General features: G+C 45.4%; 1 protein-coding gene across 1 annotated transcript in view; it reads left to right on the top strand.

The window, feature by feature from the left end:
- Positions 1-1,964: 1,964 nt before the first annotated feature.
- The window catches only part of LOC308175182 (sister chromatid cohesion protein PDS5 homolog A-like), a gene marked incomplete at both ends in the record, with an annotated part of 38,938 nt that continues 18,290 nt past the window's right edge, over positions 1,965-22,612 (top strand). Inside the window, one exon of the mRNA XM_080550895.1 lies at positions 1,965-2,060. Coding sequence (XP_080407021.1) covers positions 1,965-2,060 — 96 coding nt within the window. The remainder of the gene's footprint in view (positions 2,061-22,612) is intronic.

A 22,612-nucleotide genomic window follows, 5' to 3' on the forward strand; every position in this document is an offset into this window, starting at 1 on the left:
GTGTCACAGTTTGCAGGCTTGAAAATGTACATGTTTGTGCCTCAGCACTAGCTGCCATTACAATCCGTCCGGACTTGTCCTGGGCCCAGAACTTAGGCCTTTTCTGTGTTCAGGGCCTTGACGGCCCTGTGGTAGAAGCTGTCCTTCAGTCTGTTTGTCCTAGCGGCCGGGGTCCTGTACCTCCTGTTCGAGGGCAGCTTGACAAAGTGTTCGTGCCCAGGGTGGGTCGGGTCCTTGGAGATCTTGGAGGCCCTCCTGAGACAGCGTGTTTCGTACAGCTTCTCCAGAGAGGGGAGGGTGGCGCCGGTGATCCCCTGTGCTGTTCTCACGACTCTCTGTAGATCGTTTCTCTCCGCTGCCGTGCAGCTGTGGTACCAGTTGGAGATGCCGAAGGTGAGGATGCTCTCCACTGCGCCGTGGTAGAAGGCCACCAGCATCTCCTGCTTGCTGTGTTGTTTCTTGAGGCATCTCAGGGTGTATAGCCGGTGTTGTGCCCTCTTGATGGTGCCTTTAGTGTTGTCCTTCCAGGCCAGGTCATCCCGTATGATGTGTCCCAGGAAACGGAGGTTTGAGACCATCTCTACGCTCTCTCCGTCGATGAGCAGGGGCAGGATCTCGGACTTTTTCCTCCTGTAGTCTACGATGAGTTCCTGGGTCTTTGACTTGTTTAGCAGCAGGTTGTTTACCTTGCACAGCTTGCTCAATTGCTCTACCTCATCCCTGTACGCCGCCTCGTCCCCCCCCGAGATACATCCCACCACGGTGGTGTCGTCTGCAAACTTTACGATGTAGTTGCTGGGGTGGATGGGGGTGAAGTCGTGGGTGTAGAGGTTGTAGAGGATGGGGCTTAGCACGCAGCCCTGGGGTGACCCAGTGCTGAGGCTGAGGGCTGAGGAGGTGTGGGGGCCCACCCGCACCCTCTGGGGGCGGTTGGTCAGGAAGTCCTTGATCCACGCACATATAGAGTGTGATAGACCCAGGTCTAGTAGTTTGGTCACTAGCCTGTCTGGAAGGATGGTGTTAAAGGCGGAGCTGAAGTCCACGAAGAGCAGTCTCGCGTAGCTGTTTCCCCTCTCCAGGTGGGATAGAGTGGCGTGGAGAGTCGTCGCTATGGCGTCCTCTGTGGACCTGTGGGCTCTGTAGGCGAACTGGTATGGATCCAGGTTGGGCGGGAGGCGTGTGAGTATGTGGGCCCGGACTAGTTTCTCGAAGCACTTCATGATGATTGGTGTGAGTGCCACCGGGCGGTAGTCGTTTAGGCAGCTCACCGTGCTTTTCTTCGGGACTGGGATGATAGTTGAGGTTTTCAGGCAGGGTGGGACGGTGGCCTGGGACAGGGACTGGTTGAAGATGTTGGTGAAAACCCCGGCCAGCTGGTCGGCGCAGTCTCTCAGCACCCGTCCCAGGACGCCATCCGGCCCCGAGGCTTTCCTGGGGTCCACCGCCTTCAGTACGCGTCTCACCTCGTGCTCTGTGAGGGTGAGGCTGCTGAGAGCTGGAGAGAGTGGTGTCTGTGTTGTGGTTACCTCCGTTCGCCCCTCGTCGAACCGGGCGTAGAAGGTGTTCAGCTTTCCCGCCAGCAGGGGGTCGTCCTCTGCGGCTGTGAGCCTGTTGGCTCTGAAGTTTGTCATCTGCTGAACCCCCTGCCACATCCGCCTGGAGTCGTTGCTCAGGAGGCATTCCTCAATCTTCTCTCTGTGCTCTGCCTTGGCCGCTTTGATGCCGCGCTTTAGGTTGGCCCTGGTGGAGCTGTACAGCGGTGTGCGCTTCCCTGCGAAGAAGGCGTTGTCCCTCTCATTTAACAGTTTTTGGACCTTCCCAGTCATCCATGGCTTCGTGTTGGGGTAGACCCGGACCCGTTTGTCCACGGTGACTGAGTTGGTGCAGTTCACTATGTGGTTCAGAACCGACGACGTGTACTGTTCCAGGTCCTCATGCTCATATTCCTGCCATAGGGTGTCATGATGGAGTTCCCGCAGCAGAAGCTGATCACCTATCCGCCGGGGGTGAAGGAGATCACGGATAAGATCAGCAACGAAGAGAGGGTCAGACGGTTGAAGGTAGGATGGACGACCTGTTGGCTACCTGTCATATTGTTTATATATATTATATTATTCTAGAACACTGATGACACAAGGCTGATTCTAGAACACTGTTGACCAGCAAGGTGGCGGCGCCCAGTGAGCAATTTTACGTTGATTAGACGTCTAAACAACGTCTAAATGGCCTGTAGACGTCTAGGCGAAATCGAGGCTAAATATACGCCAAATTGGAAATTGAAACAACGTCTATGTTTAGACGTTGAAATGCCGTTGAAACATAGACGTTGTTTCCCTGTCTTTGTTTCAACGGCATTTCAACGTCTAAACATAGACGTTGTTTCAATTTCCAATTTGGCGTATATTTAGACCTTGAAATGCCGTTGAAATATTATGTTCCTGGAGGTACTGCAATACCAGGTCGATGCGTGGTGTGGACGGAGCAAGCCCCTATTCCATCTCCCTGCTCCAAAAATCAATTTAATATAACGTCCCCGGGTAGGGGACATATCAGATATTAAACTGATAAGAACAGATACACTTGATCTTAGCCAAAAGGCCGAGAAGCGATACCCGCGATGGTTTCGAGGGAGGGTACTCATTCTCTGGCACGTCAATGTAGGTCACGGTTTAACCACAACAATAGTTTCTATAGGCATTCCACTATATAATAATAATGGTATTAGTGGAATAGTGTTTTAACAATAATAATGTAGTGCCAATGTACAAAACATCCCCAAAATACTACTTTTCACTGTTCCAACCGGGAAATTCAATACGTCCCATGGTCACGTGGTAACCCGTCTCCAATCGTAGCGAAAGAAAGCATTTGTTAACCAAAATTACATTAACCGCAAACTGGAAATAATAACCAACCGGTTACATGTAGCAAAACGTAATGCGATTATTATGTGACGTTTTTTGTATTTAAGAAAGCACATTTTAACGATATTTCCTTTTAACGATCAGTTTCTATGGACCTCTTTGAATTAAAAGAAAAGGACAAAGAAGAATATGCCTGTAAGCAATGCGTTTGTATTTTTAAAATATAACTGGTCTTTCCTCTCATTCTGTGCTACTTGTTCCTGTTTAAAGTTGTTCATGTGCTTTGATCTTTGTTTGAAAAGCCACTGATGACTCTACAATGATAGACTCTCCTCTGCAGTCATCAACACCTGGTACTATGACTATTTTTCTATATAATCTCAATTCAGTTCATGTAGTGTGTTGCCGATTTGTCTTCCCAGCCTCATAGTCATAGAGTAGAGCGTAAGGACAATAGAATGGGTTTAATAACGGTTTTAATGCATTTGAGATAAGTAGAAAATATGTTTAGACACAGACCGCATTTATCTGGGTTAAAGGACAGCGACGTATAGACGCAATTTAAACCACCACTTCCGCATGAATAACTATGCTAGACTACATGGAATCTCAGACTAAATGACGGTCTGGTACATATTTTGACAATCTACAGGCGTTTAGGGTATTAATTTAAACTCAAAGTGCTGCTAGACTAAAACAGGTTTAGACACAGACAGCATTTATCTGGGTTAAAGGACAGCGACGTATAGACGCAATTTAAACCACCACTTCCGCATGAATAACTATGCTAGACTACATGGAATCTCAGACTAAATGACGGTCTGGTACATATTTTGACAATCTACAGGCGTTTAGGGTATTAATTTAAACTCAAAGTGCTGCTAGACTAAAACAGGTTTAGACACAGACAGCATTTATCTGGGTTAAAGGACAGCGACGTATAGACGCAATTTAAACCACCACTTCCGCATGAATAACTATGCTAGACTACATGGAATCTCATACTACATGACGTCTGGGACGTATTCTGACAGTTTAGAGGGGTTTAATAACGGTTTTCATGCATTTAAGATAAGTAGAAAATATAGCCGTAATATAGCTGGTCTATATTGGTTTATATTGTAGACGCGAGGTTGAAAAGACGTCTATTGCTCACTGGGCGGGGGCCCTTTCGCAAAGAGTCCGATGCGTTATTGACTTTGCGAAATTAGCCTATAGCAATAGCCTATAACTAAAACCAAATGGTAGACTACATCAGTAGAATGTATTATAAATAGAAAAGCACTTGCTTTATTTCTGTTCAAAGTGTGGTGTGCACAGCAGTGCGATATCTGTAAACATATCTGTAGACTCTCCGCTTAGGGTTGCCAGATGGGATTGAGAATTTCCAACCTAACCAATCTAAAAACGTCTAAATCCACCAAAAACCAGCCCATCTGGCAACCCTGTCTCCGCTGCATCAGAGTCTACTTGTTGCGCAAAATTGGCCAGGGTTTGTCAAATCCTTTGTTGGACATATAAAATAATATTCTTACCTTGAACAATGACCAAAACGTCCTCTCCTCCTGGCATTAGTCTGTGCGAAGTCCTTCACTATGTTTGTTAAGTCCAATTGACGTGCGCGCTGGCTTTCAATGCTGAGCATCGCTAGTCCGGATAGTCTGTCCTGGGACATGGTGCTTCTCAGATAGCTTTTGATAATTTTCAGTTTTGAAAACGATCTCTCTGCACTTGCCACTGTGACAGGTATGGTTAAAAAAAGCTTGAGAGCAGTAGCCACGTCTATGACACTGGGCAGGATAGATGCATGTCTCAGGAGCAGGAGCTCTGTCAGATCTTTGATTGAACCCTTTTCAATACGTTTTATTTCTGACCTCAGAGCATTTCGAAAGGAAAGAAGCTGTGATGGAAAATCAGAAGAAAGGTCATTATTGTAGATCAAGGCTAGTGTCTCAGCGGATGCGTGCAACGCATCATCCTTTGCCTGTATGAGTTCACTGGGATGTAAACAACGGAATCTCTTTGCAACTGTATCCATTCCTCTGAATCGGTGCCTGAGTTGGGAAACAATGGTGTCAATGCACACAAAAAAGACTCCTGCTTTAAAGCTTTCCTCTGGACTTGTGAGACGCTGATCCTCACTGAGTTCATCAAAGTGACGCTTTGTACGTCTTGTGCGCTTCTGGGTGAAATGACAGTTTGTGCCCCAAGAAGCTGCAAGTTCCTGTGCTGCACTTTTTATGTGTTCGAACTCACCCCTTAGCTGCGATAACGTGTTGCACGCCGTGCTCAGTAGGCCTGCTGCATTGAAAAGGTCCATGTCTTTCTTCTGAAGTAACTTAGACAACTATATTGATAGACTCCAGAATCTTTTCCTGCATCATAGTAATCATTGCGAACTCGAAGGTTTCAATTGACTTAATAAGTCCAGTGGCTTCTGCACGTTCATCTGGTTTAGTCGATTGAAGACTGATTTTGGTCAGTGCCTGTAAGATGTCAGCATAGCGAAATCGAAGCGCGTGAATAGCATCGTGCCTAGAGCTCCAGCGTGTTGGACAAAGTCGTTTTAGTGTTGGCTTAGAATTAAAATGGTTTTCCAACATTTCCCATCTTTTGATGCTCTGACTAAAAAAAAAGTAAAGTCTCTGGACAATGTCATAGTAGTTATTGATTTCTGCAATCGGTTGGCAAGCATCGTTCAACACTAAATTCAGATTATGTGCAGCACAATGTATATATACAGCAGTGGGTTCTTTGTCGAGGATCCGTTTCTGCACACCAGAATAAATGCCACTCATCACGCTGGCTCCGTCATATCCTTGCCCTCTGCATTTTTTAATTGACAGCCCTTCCCTCTCTATCCTTTCAAGGATTTTTGCTTCTAGTCCTCCTGCCGAATGATCTGAGACATTCTCAAATCCTAAAAAACTCTCATTAATGTCAACTCCGGTAGCGTTGTCGTTGTCGTCTTTACGAATTGTGATATATCTGAAAACTTGACTGAGTTGATCGACCTTACCTAAATCCTGAGTAGTGTCCATTATTATAGAATAAAATTCGGCTTCCTTTATTTCATTAACAATCTGGTCCCGTACTTTCTGTGATAGCAACGCAATCAATTCGTTTTGAATTGAAGGGCTTAAATAATTAACGTTGCTTCTTCTATCAAGTAACTCTTGCAAAATGGGATCATATCGAGCTAACAACTCTATTACTGACAAAAAATTCCCACTGTTTATCTCACCCAGTTTCTCACGATGCCCTCGAAAAGCAAGGTTACAAGAAGCCAATGTCAGTGTGACGTCTGTGATCCTGGTTAAGACTTGGGTCCAAAAGCTAACCTGACGTTTGTACTCGCTATCAAGTTGTGCATCCACTGTAAGGTCGTTTTTCCAGGTATCGTATGCCACACATGCTGCTAGATGACTGCGGGACGATTCGTGTTTCTTTATTTTGCCTGAGAGGCCTTGCCAGTCATTAATTCCGACAGTCCAGGAGAGCTGGTGGGATGGGCACCTCCTATCCGCAAAAAGCCAACACGGTTCACAATAGACACGGTCCATCTTTGGAGAATAGCATAGCCATTTACGAGGGATCTTACAACCCATGCAGTTTAGACCGTTTGCAATAATAATCTTGTGAGAAACATCTGCCGTTTTTATCCCTCGGAAAGGGTCCCTCGGGTTTACACGATTCCAACTCAAGTACGGTCCTCTTTAGCATAGGATCCGTTAAATCCACTGGGAAATTGGCTCTGTCTGATGGATACTCATACTCACCTGTGGTCGTTGTTGCCTTCTCTAGATTAATAATAGCATCCTCAGACTCCTCGCCTGGTTGATCAGTGGGAGTGCAGCTAGTAGACTGGTCAGGTGGAGGGTCCTCGTTGTCGTCGGCCGGGTCAGCCCGCGCCATGCTAGCTGCAGTAACACTGGCCTGCACAGTGGTGCTGCTAGCAACAGGTGCATCGACGACGTTTGTCCCTGACACAGCGCTAATCGCATCCCTACCCGCGTTAGTCTCAGAAGCTGCATTGGGTAATAGAAAAGATGACATTTTTCTAAGTTTCGCTGAATTTTGTTCCTTTTTATAGGAAAGTTCCCGTTTTTGCGCACCGCTGAGGTATTTTCGCTTGCTCATTCTCCTTGTGTCTCGCTGCCAAGACGTGTGACGTCAAAATCATGTTGCTATTGGATACGGCTAACTATGTATATATTTTTAAATATAGGTCTATATATTAAAATTAAGGTTGACACAATGAAGGACCACTTATTTTCTTTGTTTTATATAAAAAAATTTTTTTTAAAAAAAGTTTGTATCCAATGTTAGGGGGCCCCCCTAGTGGCTGGGGCCCCCCCGCGGTGCGTCACTTGCGGGCCCGTCCGCTACGCCACTGCTGTTGACACAAGGCTGATTCTAGAACACTGATGACACAAGGCTGATTCTAGAACACTGTTGACACAAGGCTGACTCTAGAACACTGTTGACACAAGGCTGATTTTAGAACACTGTTGACCAGGGTTTCCGTTAGAAAAAAATTGTGCCGGTCAACGTGTCCGGGAAGATTTCAATTTACCGGACAAACGTGAGATATTCCGGTCATCATATTAAAATATAATATAGCTGTTTGTCGCGGTGATTACTGTTGTGTAGCCTATATATGCCGTTTAATGTCTATTTCTCATCCGATACGATTAGATGCGAGCTATATAATAAATATAATATAGGCTTTCATGATTCGCATGCGCGCTATGCCATTATGTCCAGCGCTGAACGCGCGCCACACTGGGAAGTGAACAGACTGCATCGATCAATGAACGGACTCCACATTACGTTAACTGAAGTCTTTTAAATTGTTTGGGATTATTGTGAGTTTTCTATTTTCTCTTTCCAGTTTTACCCTTTTTTTTATCAATAAAACAACGTCATTTCTATAACCAGGTCTCGCTGGTTGGGAAGGCATTTAGTTTAACTGCCTGTCAAATCATACTTAATCGGACTTGGGAGTATGAGAATGAGGAGAACATAACTATTTATTGAGAAACAATTGATAGGCAGGCTGGGATACGTATATAAAGAAATACCACAATGTCTAGATTTATTACATTTTATTGAAAAGTGCAAGAGGTTACATGTAGGCTTCTGGTGTGACACATAGGCTAGCCTAATTTCCGTTCATATGCCTTTTATCAGATAAAATAAAATAGAATAAAACTCTTTGAAAATAAATAGGCTTTAAATGAACTTAACTGCTTTCAGTAGCTCCGTCAGTCCCACATACTGATGACATGCGATGCCATTTTTTGCCATGTGAAATGCAACTTGTAGCTTATTGTTAGCCGTTTCATTAGCCTGCTCACAGTGGCCTTGCATAGCGGTTTGCTGTTGCCTCAAACTGACCGCCGATATGTGCTCACTGCACCGCCTGTGATCAGTGAGAGCCGACATTCTCATATTCGTTGCTCCTCTCGTGAATCCGTTATTCCTCCACAATGTTTTGCACGGTGAGCAGAACATTTTTCCTTCCCCATCTAAACGCAGCCAGGGGAAATGTTCTTTCCATTCAACTCGGAACCCTTGAGACTTTCTGACTGGAGGAGCCACTACCTCCATCTCTTCAGAGTCAGACTTCTCCCCAGACTCATTGTAGCTTGGTTTCATGAAGTCATTGTTAAGCTTACTTGTCTTTCCATGTTTACCTCTCGCTCGCTATGAGCACTTTGAGCTGCAACGTTTGCAGGTTAAAAGCAGGGTTGCCAGATGGGCCGGGTTATCGCCGAATGGGCTACTGGGTTTAGCGGTAATAGACTGGTTACGGCCAAGCTCTACCATGGCCATCGAGCGTTGCGTCTAATGTGCGTTGCGTCCGAAATTGGGATCAAATGCATTGTAATCAATGAAAGGTGCTCCACCTGCTGCGTTGCGTTGCGTCAGCGTTGCGTCCGATGGCTGCGTCCAAAGTAGACTTTCAAAAAAGTTTGATTTTTGACGGTGGATGGACGCAGACGTCACAATGAGACGCCCCACGTGGGCGCCGTGGGGCGCCCACGTGGGGCGTCAACCACCACAGGTGCTTGAAAGCTTGTTGCAGGAATGGACGACGAACGGCTCATCCTCGAGGTCGAAAAATATTATTTTTTATATGCGACAAATGACATATTGTATATTTACAATTGTAGTTGTTGGTTATAATTGTATAGCCTATTGGTTGTTTTCTGGTGTTGTTTTATTGTTTTGCTCTGTTTGTAGTGCACTTGATATTATGATATATAGGCTTATATATATTATAATGTTTTAATCAGCTGTTAAATCACCACAGCGGTTAATAGAGATAATACCAGATTGAAAATGCTTGTAGCCAAGTACTCAGCTATTGCGAATTGCTATTCACGCGAGTCAGCTGTCAATCACCACAGGTGCTTGAAAGCTTGTTGCAGGAATGGACGACGAACGGCTGATCCTTGAGGTCGAAAAATATTATTTTTTATATGCGACTAGTTGTTGCTGTTGATATGTAACTAGATTTATGGTTAAGGATAGGGTTAGATTTAAGGTTAGGACAAGGTTTAGGATGAGTGGTTAGTTAGTTGAAATGTTGTTGACAGTTAGTTGAACATCTACTGAACTAGCAACTATCTATTTGGGAATATGTAGATAAAATATTACCCTGATTGGAAAATGTTCTGTATGATGTTGTTATTGTTGTGGACATAATTGCAGTCAAGGGTGAAATTACTCCCGTATACAAAAAATGCCAGTGGAGCTAGAGTAGAACGTTGACGTTGACGCAACGCTGCAGGTGGAGCTTGGACAACGGGAAGTTGACGCAACGCCGATGGCGAGTTGACGCAACGCAGCAGGTGGAGCTTGGCCGTTAGGCTGTAAAATCCCATCTGGCAACCCTGCCACCGCTGTTTCGCGGAGTCATCATCATGCCGGCGTCAAATCATATACTAATAAAATAAATATATAGCCTATATATTCGTCTTTTTAATATAGAAGAAATCAGAATGTGACAATTAAACTTTAGCGAATTGTATTCAAATTGTGCTTAGAGGGAATTATTTTCACCGGACATTATGACCGAAGACATTTCAATTTGTCGGACTTCAATAGATTTTAACGGACAAAGACCGGTAATTACCGGTTAACGGAAACCCTGGTTGACACAAGGCTGATTCTAGAACACTGATGACACAAGCCTGATTCTAGAACACTGATGACACAAGCCTGATTCTAGAACACTGATGACACAAGGCTGATTCTAGAACACTGATGACACAAGGCTGATTCTAGAACACTGATGACACAAGGCTGATTCTAGAACACTGATGACACAAGGCTGATTCTAGAACACTGATGACACAAGGCTGATTCTAGAACACTGATGACACAAGGCTGATTCTAGAACACTGATGACACAAGCCTGGTTCTAGGACACTGATGACACAAGCCTGGTTCTAGGACACTGATGACACAAGGCTGATTCTAGAACACTGATGACACAAGCCTGGTTCTAGAACACTGATGACACAAGGCTGATTCTAGAACACTGTTGACACAAGGCTGATTCTAGAACACTGATGACACAAGGCTGATTCTAGAACACTGATGACACAAGGCTGACTCTAGATCTTGCATCAATGTCCACACACTGCCACCCCCCCCCCTCCCTCCCTAACTTTGTAAACATGTATGTAAACTCTCATTGCAGCTATGGCTAGCTGCTCTGCTTTTCAGATACTTCATATATTATGTCAGAGTGCATTCATGACGTTTTCATTCTATAAGCACTAGTGATGGGGGAAACAAAGCTTTCGACGCAATTGACACGTTCGACACAATTGTGTCGGAAAAAGTGTCGATCTTTCGATGCAGTCGATACAGCAACTCCATACTGCCACCTGCTGGTCAGGTCATGGTACTGCCTATACTGCCATCTGCTGGTCAGGTCGTGGTACAGCAGCTCCACAATGACATCGCTGGTCAGGTCGTGGTATGGCGGCTGTATCGACTTATTCACAAGTCAGGAATTTGAGGCAAAATACAATAAGCCCACCGTCATCTGCGATGTCTTGTTCAATAAAGGTGCTGTGACAAACTGTGTCGATGTGTATGTGGCCATATATGTGGTCTTAAAAGTTGGTGTGTCTAGTAGACTATAATAAATACATATATGAATAAATAAATAAATGCTTTATTTTTTTTACTGTTGTGTCCATTTCTGATATGAATAGAATAGAATTTGCCATTTAGCAAACGCTTTTAATCCAAAAGCTACTTACAGGGACATTCCCCCTGGAGTAATTGTAGTACTCAAGGGCACACTAGTGGTGGTGTTTCAGGCAGGATTTGAACTCACAACCTTCCGATCACCAGTCCAATTCACTCCACTATCCCCTTGACATGTAAGGATACAAATCGGAATGACATTTCGGCATGTGTGGGACATGGCTGTTTGACAATTGGAGCAGATATAAATGGTCAACATGTCATAACAGGGTCAACAGTGTTGGGACGTGCTCGTGGAACAGGGAAAGAGTGCAAAACAAGGCTACATTGTGGAAACTGGACAGACTTGTGCTTATGTGAACAATCAAATATTTATTGCTTGTGTACATGAACAGGCAACGTTTTTTTATGTGTATCTATCTGGCTAGCCTATGTGTTGCAATTATGAATCTATGACTATCTCTGTATGTTATATATCTATCTATCAATATCTACCAATCTCATGTCTATTTCTATCTCTATCTCTGTCTCTGTCAATAAATGTATTCTGTCTAGCGTCCGTATGTCTCCACTCTGACTACAACCCTCGAATATGAGTGAATATGAGTGAATATGAGAGAGTTCAACGTCATTTTATGCAGTACCAAACTTGGAACACTGCCCCGTTTGCGGAACGACTGACACACGCGTCAGATGTGCGTGTGTGACGTACGAATCTTTCTTCGAGTAGTCACGTGGTTTTTGCCATTTGACACAAGCATCGATACATTTGTATCGACGCACATTGCGTCGGAAGATAGACGCCGTGTCGTGACTACTGCGTCGAGCGTAACATCCCTAATAAGCACAGTGATAAGAGTGCAAATAGTGATTATATACAACATGATAGTGATCAGTGGCATAACGGGTCTGCACTGCTGGGCCCTACTAATGCAGATGGCCAGAGTTTTTTTTTTTTCAGCGACTTTTGCGCAATTCATGCCTAGTTTATGTAACAGACTTCTCATTGCGTTGTGTAATTAAACTCTCGGACAGCAGTTTCCCAGTCAACCACACTGTTTAATCTGTCAGTGTTAATCTATAATCAGCAGGTTTTTCCTGGCTCAAAATGAGGCGGAGGTGGTACCAGTGGTGTTTGACATCGGGGGGACCCATGAAGCAGGGCTGTCTGGGGGTCAAACGAGCATACTTAATTTCTTTCATTCTGGTGAATTGATATGCACCAATTTGTGCTCTTTCTGCATCAATTTATGGTGGAAATGTCATTATTCATGTAAAGGAAAACACAATATTCAGGCACCAGATGACCATTCAAAATATAATGTAGTATAATGCAATATAAGGCTCTCAGGCATTCTGTACTTTCAAATATGTATTCTCCTTGAGCAGTCAACATGAACTATCAGCTGTTTCTCTAGCAAAAACGAAAGATAACTTATTTGCGAAACAGCGCCCCCGCCACCACGTCGGCTCAGTGCCGCAATTGCAGACAGAAATCCACAGAGTGCAACGCTTGGAGAAAATACGACCGTCAGAGTTTTGTCGAGAGCTGGAGGCGGCTAGAAATATGATGGAGGCGGCCGCCTCATAATTATCTATGCAGGAAAAACCCTGGTGACAGGAGCGGTCGTTGTCTGTGTGAGGAACATACAGCAGGGAGGCGTTAGCTAGCTAACATACTGTTGCTAGCTTAACATTAAATTCGACGGTTAACATACAATATATAATATATAACGTTTCCGAATTTGTTTTCTAACAAAATAATATCATTGGTATCTTCTTATTGACATTTACAAATTAATTGATGAGTGTTAAGAGGAGTCCTTACCGTTGGTTACCGTTGGTCGCGCTCATACAGACTGGGACAGGTTCACGTCACACACCGTCCCAAGTCGCGAGCGAGCCACGCCAACCAATCAAGCAATTCTTCGGTTCTTAAGTGTGACGTCACACGTGACGTGTGGCAATTTCCGGGTCCAAACCAAAACTTCCCCGTACCAGTGTACTAAAGCACCAGAGTACCAGTGTACTAAAGCACCAGAGTACCAGTGTACTAAAGCACCAGAGTACCAGTGTACTAAAGCACCAGAGTACCAGTGTACTACAGCACCAGAGTACCAGTGTACTAAAGCACCAGAGTACCAGTGTACTACAGCACCAGAGTACCAGTGTACTACAGCGGTAGAATGACAGTTCAATCGTTTTTTATACTCGGATTTATTCATACAACAAGGGACACAGCAGCACTTTCCCGTTTTTCCCATGTTGTCAGCGTCTTTGAGCCTCGGAGAAGCGATATACTTTGCACATTTTTGAACGTCAAATCACCTGGCATTAATCCTTATTTAAATGTAATTTAGAAATGTAACATTGAGGTATTAGTATATATTGGTATCAGTTTATATAAGTAAGCTATGTACAGTTAAGGTAGCTATGTACAGTTAAGGTAGCTATGTACAGTTGAGGTAGCTATGTACAGTTAAGGTAGAGATGTACAGTATGGTCTATACAGATGTATAAGTTAGAGGCTATATCAAAAAAGAGGTATGCAGAAATGTGGTATGTGCAGGTTGATATTGTTGAGGATATCCAATGCCTTCAACAGACTCCGAGGCCAAACACAGTTCTCATTGGACAACAGCCACTACTCCAAACACTAATAATAATACATTTTATTTTGTATTGCACTTTACACAAGGGAATCTCAAAGTGCTACAGATTAAAAACAATAAAACAATAAAAAATGTAAATAAAAAAGACTAATAAAAGGCTCTATTAAAAAGGTCGGTTTTAAGGCCTCGTTTAAAAGCATCAGAATGCCCGATCCTGCCCGAACGCTGTTCTCATTGGTCAGCAGCCACTACGCCTGGATCCCATTCGCTAGAGGAAGATTAAGGAGGCGTGGCTAACCGGCAAGCCATGGTTGAATTTAACCAAACTGGTTAAAATGGGTTTGTCACTGGGAAGCTGGTCAGATGGTCAGGGTCTCCTGCCCACCCTCGTTGCCTTACTGTGGTAATTATAAACTGTCATCGGTCTTACATACATCTGTATCTCCCTTTACCACTGGTTGTTGTTCTGTCATGGGCCTCTGGTCCCAACCAACCAATGGCCCTGTTTGAATCCTTCCACTGATAGATAGATGGATAGATAGATAGATAGAAGGATAGAAGGATGGATAGATAGATAGATAGATAGATAGATAGAAGGATAGAAGGATGGATAGATAGGTAGATAGTTTATTAGCCACACGACCAAAGCGTGGAATGTGTTCTCGGTACACCATATTCATCTCTGCAGCACACAAATGACAAAAACAAGGAAGTGCACAAAGAGAACATCAGACAAAAATAATAATAAATAGACAACAGGCAATCGCATGCATGTGGGTTATGACAGTGAGGAGGGGGCTAGAGGGAGAAAGGACGTGAGGGGTCAGAGGTGATCTTCGCTGTGGTGTAGCTGTGTTGTATCTGTGGTGTATCTGTGGTGTAGCTGTGGTGTAGCTGTGTTGTAGATGTGGTGTATCTGTGTTGTAGCTGTGTTGTAGCTGTGTTGTAGCTGTGTTGTAGCTGTGTTGTAGCTGTGTTGTAGCTGTGTTGTAGCTGTGGTGTATCTGTGGTGTATCTGTGGTGTATCTGTGGTGTATCTGTGGTGTATCTGTGGTGTATCTGTGGTGTAGCTGTGTTGTATCTGTGGTGTAGCTGTGTTGTATCTGTGGTGTATCTGTGGTGTATCTGTGGTGTATCTGTGGTGTATCTGTGGTGTATCTGTGGTGTATCTGTGGTGTATCTGTGTTGTATCTGTGGTGTAGCTGTGGTGTATCTGTGGTGTATCTGTGGTGTATCTGTGGTGTAGCTGTGTTGTATCTGTGGTGTATCTGTGGTGTATCTGTGGTGTAGCTGTGTTGTAGCTGTGTTGTAGCTGTGTTGTATCTGTGGTGTAGCTGTGTTGTATCTGTGTTGTATCTGTGGTGTAGCTGTGTTGTAGCTGTGTTGTAGCTGTGTTGTATCTGTGGTGTAGCTGTGTTGTATCTGTGGTGTATCTGTGGTGTAGCTGTGTTGTAGCTGTGGTGTAGCTGTGGTGTAGCTGTGGTGTATCTGTGTTGTAGCTGTGGTGTAGCTGTGGTGTAGCTGTGTTGTAGCTGTGGTGTAGCTGTGGCAGGGTTTCCGTTAACCGGTAATTACCGGTCTTTGTCCGGTAACATTTGTTGAAGTACGACAAATTGAAAACTCGTCGGACATAATGTCCGGTGAAAATAATTCCCTCTAAGCACAATTTGAATACAATTCGCTAAAGTTCACATTCTGATTCCTTCTATTTTAAAAAAGACGAATATATAGGCTAACTAAAGGGGGCTGGTCCTTCTCTCTCGGGCAGTGTTGTGTGTGTATGAGTGTGTGTGTGTTTGGTGCTCAGCTGAAAATGGTGGCCCGAAGCGGAGCGCCTTAACTTTATCGCACAATAACAAGGATAACAAACGAAACGGACAACATTTACACTAAGATGGAGACAAACTTCAGCGATATGATCTAACAGCCGGTCTTCAGGACGACATACAGACCCGTATGAGCTTACAGGGCTATCCCCTATCTATCTGAGAAAAGGCATAGGCCTAGGCTGTAACATCGAACGGAAATTAGCCTATACGCATTGCAAGTTAATTTAAAGCCTATTTATTTTCAAAGAGTTTTATTCTATTTTATTTTATCTGATAAAAGGCATATGAACGGAAATTAGGCTAGCCGTGTCACGCCAGAAGCCTACATGCTTGCACTGTTCAATAAAATGTTATACATCTAGACATTGGGGTATTTCTTTATATACGTATCCCAGCCTGCCTATCAATTGTTTCTCAATAAACAGTTATGTTCTCCTCATTGTCATACTCCGAGTCCGATTAAGTATGATTTGACAGGCAGAAACGAAATGCCTTCCCAACCAGCGAGACCTGGTTATAGAAATGACGTTGTTTTATTGATAAAAAAAAGGGTAAAACTGGAAAGAGAAAATAGAAAACTCACATTAATCCCAAACAATTTAACAAACTTCAGTTAACGTAATGTGGAGTCCGTTCATTCAAATCAAATACAATTTTATTTGTATAGCGCATTTCTTACAAGATGCAACTCAATGCGCTTTACACAATGAAAATGTTCAGTCAATCAGTCAATCAATCAATCAATACTGACAGAGCCGCGAGCAGGCAAAAGTAAAAACCTGTATACTATGTAGCCAGGAAAAATTCCCTTGCAGCCCTCTACCAATAGAGCGACTACTAGCCAGTTTGCCTACCAGTACCCAGCGGTCCCCAAGGGAAGGCCAAGGACCACCGGCACAAAGCAAGCAAGCAAGGGCAAAAACCTGTACGCCATGTATCCAGGAAAAATTCCTTGCATATTATCGGCGTACACACTGTCCATAAATTTAGTGTTATATTTGCATCGTTCTGCATCCGGATGGTCACAGGTCCTGCCAAAAGAGAATCTTAAGCACAGTTATGATGCAACAACACAATAAAGACAATAAAGATGACAGCAATACAACCTGATGGTGGTCCTGGTACACCCTTGTACCGGTTCCAGTACTGCTCTAGGTGCTATTTGGAGCTGACAGTGCCTCATCAGCACCCGGGTCCATTTTCCTGTCAACACAAATCTCAAAACACGAGTATGGTGTAATGGCCTAGTGATCCTAGTTCTATAATGTCCAATGTCTCCCGTAGTATCAAAAGGCGACATTGAATAAGTAGGTTTTGAGGTCACGCTTAAAAATGTCCTGAGTTTTAGACAACCTCAGGCCCTCAGGTAGGGTGTTCCACAATCTAGGAGCATATATGCTAAAAGCTGATCCTCCAAATCTCTTTGTCCTAGCCTCTGGCACTATTAAAAGTTCCGTGCCACTAGACCTTAGGGGTCTAGCTGGTGTGTATCTTATGAGCATGTCCACCATGTAATTGGGTGCATCGCAGTGGAGTGATTTATAAACTAGTAAAAGGATCTTAAAGTCTATTCTATAACTGACAGGGAGCCAGTGTAGTGATCTCAAGACAGGTGTGATGTGCGCTCTTCGTTTGGTCCTAGTAAGGACACGAGCAGCAGCATTCTGAACCATTTGTAGTCTATTAATCATTTTTTGGGGGAGACCCGTCAGGAGAGCATTACAGTAATCTAGCCTACTAGTAACAAACGCATGCATTAATTTTTCGGTGTCTGCCTGGGAGAGAAATGATTGTACCTTAGTGATGTTTCTTAGATGGTAGAAGGATGTTTTAATAGTATTATTAATATGAGTTTCAAAATTTAGATCTGGGTCAATTATGACACCAAGATTCCTAGCCTGACACTTAGTGTTAAGAGCTAGTGTTTTCAAGTGTGCAGATAATTTCTCTCTCCCAGTTTTCTCGCCAATGATCATACCGCTAGCACATACCGCTTAGCACATAACAGTTAGCACATACCAGTTAGCACATAACAGTTAGCACATAACTGTCTAACTGGAGGGAGTGCTGTGCCTGGCCGCCTCTCTCTCTCTCTCTTTCTTTCTCACTTTCAGTCTCTCTTTCTCTCTCAATGTCTCTGTCTCTATGTCTCTCTCTTTCTCAATCAATGTCTCTGTCTCTATGTCTCTCTCTTTCTCTCTCTCTCTCTCTCTGTCTCTGTCTCTATGTCTCTCTCTTTCTCTCTCTCTGTCTCTCTCTCTCTCTCTCTGTCTCTGTGTCACTCTCTGGGTGAATCCCAATTCACCACTCTGGCTCCGTTTTCAACCCTAATCTCCGTTTTGCGCGTTCACGTGTAGCCGTAGTGGCGTCCCAATTCATTACTCATTTAGGGTTAGGGTTAGGTTTAGTGTTAGGGTTGGCTCCGTTCTGAGAAAATCTTGACCCTCGTTCGATTCGGAGCCATGAGACTCCCTTCCGGCATGCATTGCGAAACATCTACAGAAATGTTCTTTTCGCTCTCGTAATACGGAAGCGAGCCTGAAATGTCATTTACTTTTTCTGGAATTACTTGTAATTAAAGACTTGAAAAAATATGATAACCATCGTATTATCTTAGTTTAATGTCATTACAATGCATTATAGACCTTTTATTTATAACAAGCATAACCCAAAAATCGCTTTTATGTCGGTGCTGTGTCTAACGTTACAGTAACGCAACGCTGCATGACAGTCGAGCATTTCAGAGATGTACAATCATAAATCAATTATTACCTGTGGCGTTTGACAGCGGATGATGGTACACATATGTAAAGTTATCTATCAAACGTTCGTCTGACTTGTACATGATGCGCATTTTGACCTATTTCCATGTAGCAGCACCCGCAATCTAATCCGAGCAGTTGTTATTAGGTAATATTATTAATGGGTTGTATCATTCATTTAAATGCATTATAGACCTTTTCTTTATAACAAGCATAACAAAAGAGTACCCCGCTATGCCGAGGTGCTTAACATAGAAAGTTCCACAGCGCTTGGGACAGTGGGCAGGACACCGGAGCGCGTTTGTCACAGGCTGCCCCGGCGTCAGCCTTCCCAATAGAAATAAATTGGTGCGCGATTCACATTTCAGAGATGTACAATCATGTTTATTTAGAAATAAATTATTACCTGTGGTGTTTGACAGCATGATAGGCGTTCCTGTCACATCGGATTTCGTAACGTCATAAAATTAAATCTGTAAGTCATGCATTTTTCCATGTTTCCCTTTGATGGCATATGACGCCGTAAATGTAACTAAAGTTCAGCCTCGAAGTTGTTGCACTGTTGTCCTAAATCAAGCAGGGTTGGGCCGTGTTAGTACCTGGATGGGAGACCGCCTGCTGTAAGCTTTTCGTTCCTCCGCCTTACCGAGGAGAGGCGCGTGCCGCGGCCGAGGAGAGTGTACTCTTTCCGGATAGACATTTATGCATGCTCTCGGGGTTCGAAACATAACTTCCCGGGGTGCCAGCGGGTTGGTTGATGGCTCAAAATGACCGTATACCGATGGTGAAGTTAGCAAAGTAGTATTGTGTTTGTACCACCTTCATAGCCGGTGTTATTCACGGACAAACACGGTGCCCGGAGGCACCCTTTGCGGGTTAATAGCTGTGGTTTACCGTGGGTTAGGATAACAATTCAAACGTGCCCGGATAGGGGAGAGGACAGGGAATCTGAAACCATTTGAATGGTGTCGATACGACACAAATCCCGGGTAGAACTTCTCTCCCCCATGATAATGAAGCATTATTCTTTTTTATTTGATGACTTGTTTGATCGATTGATAGCGTTCAAGTTCATTCAAGTTGTGAATGAATCGCGAGCGTCAATGCTTTTCTACGATACTACGTGTAATGTCACTTGGACATAAGACACTTGAGTCTGGGTTCAACAAAGGTATAACCACCTGTCAGTCACCTAGTGGTATATCATGAACTCGCTCTAAGGCGCATGCGCTGTCCTGACTATGAATTAACCCATTCATTACACTACGGATGACGTATTAGGGTTGTCCCATGAAGGGTTGTCCCATTTCCCCCGGGGAACCACTACGGCTCTGGCTCCAAAACGAGTGACTCCAAAACGAGTGACTCCAAAACGAGCCGAAGTGGTAAAAAAGAGAATCGGGATTGGGCCTCTCTCTCTCTGTCTCTCTGTCTGTCTCTCTGTCTCTCTCTCTCTCTCTCTCTCTGTCTCTCTCTGTCTCTCTGTCTCTCTCTCACTCTCTCTCTCTCTCTCTCTCTCTCTCTGTCTCTCTCTCTCTCTGTCTCTCTCTCTCTCTGTCTCTGTCTCTCTCTGTGTGTCTCTCTCTCTCTCTCCAGGAAGGCAGAGGAAGTGGTTGCTGGGTCCTGCTGCCTGCCTTGTTCTCTGTATACATATGTGCGTGTGCGGCTGTACTGAGTGGGAGAGACAGAATGAGAGCGGCTTTCCTGTTTAAGCTTGCGCAACTCTCTGTGTGTGTGAGAGAGAGAGAGAGAGACAGAGAGAGAGACAGAGAGAGAGACCAAGATTTTACAAAATGGGACAAACACCAAATTGAGACTCTGCATGCAGAGTTCTGCAAATCCATTCTTCGTATCCAACGTAAAACACCAAATAACGCATGCAGAGCAGAATTAGGACGATACCCACAAATTATAAAAATTCAAAAGAGAGCTTTTACATTTTACAACCACCTAAAAGAAAGTCACCCTGACACGCTCCACAACAAAGCCCTTACCCACAGAGAGACTCTAGGGAGATGCCCCCTCAGCCAGCTAGTTCTGGGACTCTCACAGTCACAAGCAGAGCCACCTATTAGACTAAACCAAATTATAAGAAAACAAAAAGAAAATTACCTGACACATTGGCAAGAATCAACCAAAAACCAGAGCAAATTGGAATGCTATTTGGCCCTAAACAGAACATACACAGTGGCAGAATACCTGAGTACTGTGACAGACCCAAAGCTAAGGAAATCCTTGACTATGTACAGACTCAGTGAAGACAACCTGGCCATGGAGAAAGGCCGCCACAGGCAGACCTGGCTCCCCAGACCAGACAGACTGTGCACCCACTGCACACAAAACCAGGTGGAAACAGGGCTGCACTTCTTAACTACCTGCCAGCTGTACAAGGACATCAGGGACACATACTTCCCACTGATTACTGCACAATCCCTCCCTCCTCTCACCCTCCTCCTCTCACCCTCCTCCTCTCACCCTCCTCCTCTCTTTCTGTGGCTGTGGCGCAGGAGGTAGAGGCTGCGTCTCAGGAGGTAGAGGCTGCGTCTCAGGAGGTAGAGGCTGTGTCTTAGGAGGTAGAGGCTGTGGGTCAGGAGGTAGAGGCTGTGGGTCAGGAGGTAGAGGTTGTGTCTCAGGAGGTAGAGGCTGTGTCTCAGGAGGTAGAGGCTGTGTCTCAGGAGGTAGAGGCTGTGTCTCAGGAGGTAGAGGCTGTGTCTCAGGAGGTAGAGGCTGTGTCTCAGGAGGTAGAGGTTGTGTCTCAGGAGGTAGAGGCTGTGTCTCAGGAGGTAGAGGCTGCGTCTCAGGAGGTAGATGCTGCGTCTCAGGAGGTAGAGGCTGCGTCTCAGGAGGTAGAGGCTGCGTCTTAGGAGGGAGAGGCTGTGTCTCAGGAGGTAGAGGCTGTGTCTCAGGAGGTAGAGGCTGTGGCGCAGGAGGGAGAGGCTGCGTCTCAGGAGGTAGAGGCTGCGTCTCAGGAGGTAGGGGCTGTGTCTCAGGAGGTAGAGGTTGTGTCTCAGGAGGTAGAGGCTGCGTCTCAGGAGGTAGAGGCTGCGTCTCAGGAGGTAGAGGCTGCGTCTCAGGAGGTAGAAGCTGCGTCTCAGGAGGTAGAGGCGGCTTCTCAGGAGGTAGAGGCTGCGTCTCAGGAGGTAGAGGCTGCGTCTCAGGAGGTAGAGGCTGCGTCTCAGGAGGTAGAGGCTGCGTCTCAGGAGGTAGAGGCTGCGGCGCAGGAGGTTAAGGCTGTGGTTCAGGAGGTAGAGGCTGTGTTTCAGGAGGTAGAGGCTGTGTCTCAGGAGGTAGAGGCTGCGTCTCAGGAGGTAGAGGCTGCGTCTCAGGAGGTAGAGGCTGCGTCTCAGGAGGTAGAGGCTGCTTCTCAGGAGGTAGAGGCTGCGTCTCAGGAGGTAGAGGCTGCGTCTCAGGAGGTAGAGGCTGCGTCTCAGGAGGTAGAGGCTGTGGCGCAGGAGGTTGAGGCTGTGGTTCAGGAGGTAGAGGCTGTGTCTCAGGAGGTAGAGGCTGTGTCTCAGGAGGTAGAGGCTGTGTCTCAGGAGGTAGAGGCTGTGTCTTAGGAGGTAGAGGCTGTGGGTCAGGAGGTAGAGGCTGTGTCTCAGGAGGTAGAGGCTGTGTCTCAGGAGGTAGAGGCTGTGGCGCAGGAGGTAGAGGCTGTGTCTCAGGAGGTAGAGGCTATGTCTCAGGAGGTAGAGGCTGCGTCTCAGGAGGTAGAGGCTGCGTCTCAGGAGGTAGAGGCTGCGTCTCAGGAGGTAGAGGCTTTGTCTCAGGAGGTAGAGGCTGTGGCGCAGGAGGTAGAGGCTGTGTCTCAGGAGGTAGAGCCGCCGTCTAATGATCGCACGGTCTGCAGATTTGTGGTTCGAGCCCCGGCTGGCCACATGTCGAGGTGTCCATGGGCAAGACGCAGGAGGTAGAGGCTGTGTCTCAGGAGGTAGAGGCTGTGTCTCAGGAGGTAGAGGCTGCGTCTCAGGAGGTAGAGGCTGCGTCTCAGGAGGTAGAGGCTGTGTCTCAGGAGGTAGAGGCTGTGTCTCAGGAGGTAGAGGCTGTGTCTCAGGAGGTAGAGGCTGTGTCTCAGGAGGTAGAGGCTGTGTCTCAGGAGGTAGAGCCGCCGTCTAATGATCGCACGGTCTGCAGATTTGTGGTTCGAGCCCCGGCTGGCCACATGTCGAGGTGTCCATGGGCAAGACGCTGAACCCCGAATTGCTCCCAATGAGCGGGCCGGCCGGCGCCTTGCATGGCAGCTTGCCGCCATCGGTGTGGGAATGAGAGGCCGCTGTAAAGCGCTTTGGTGGAATAAGGCTCTATGTACGTCAGTC

Source organism: Nansenia antarctica (genome assembly GCF_963989245.1).
Source record: "Nansenia antarctica genome assembly, contig: SCAFFOLD_223, whole genome shotgun sequence".
NCBI classification, from domain to species: domain Eukaryota; kingdom Metazoa; phylum Chordata; class Actinopteri; order Argentiniformes; family Microstomatidae; genus Nansenia; species Nansenia antarctica.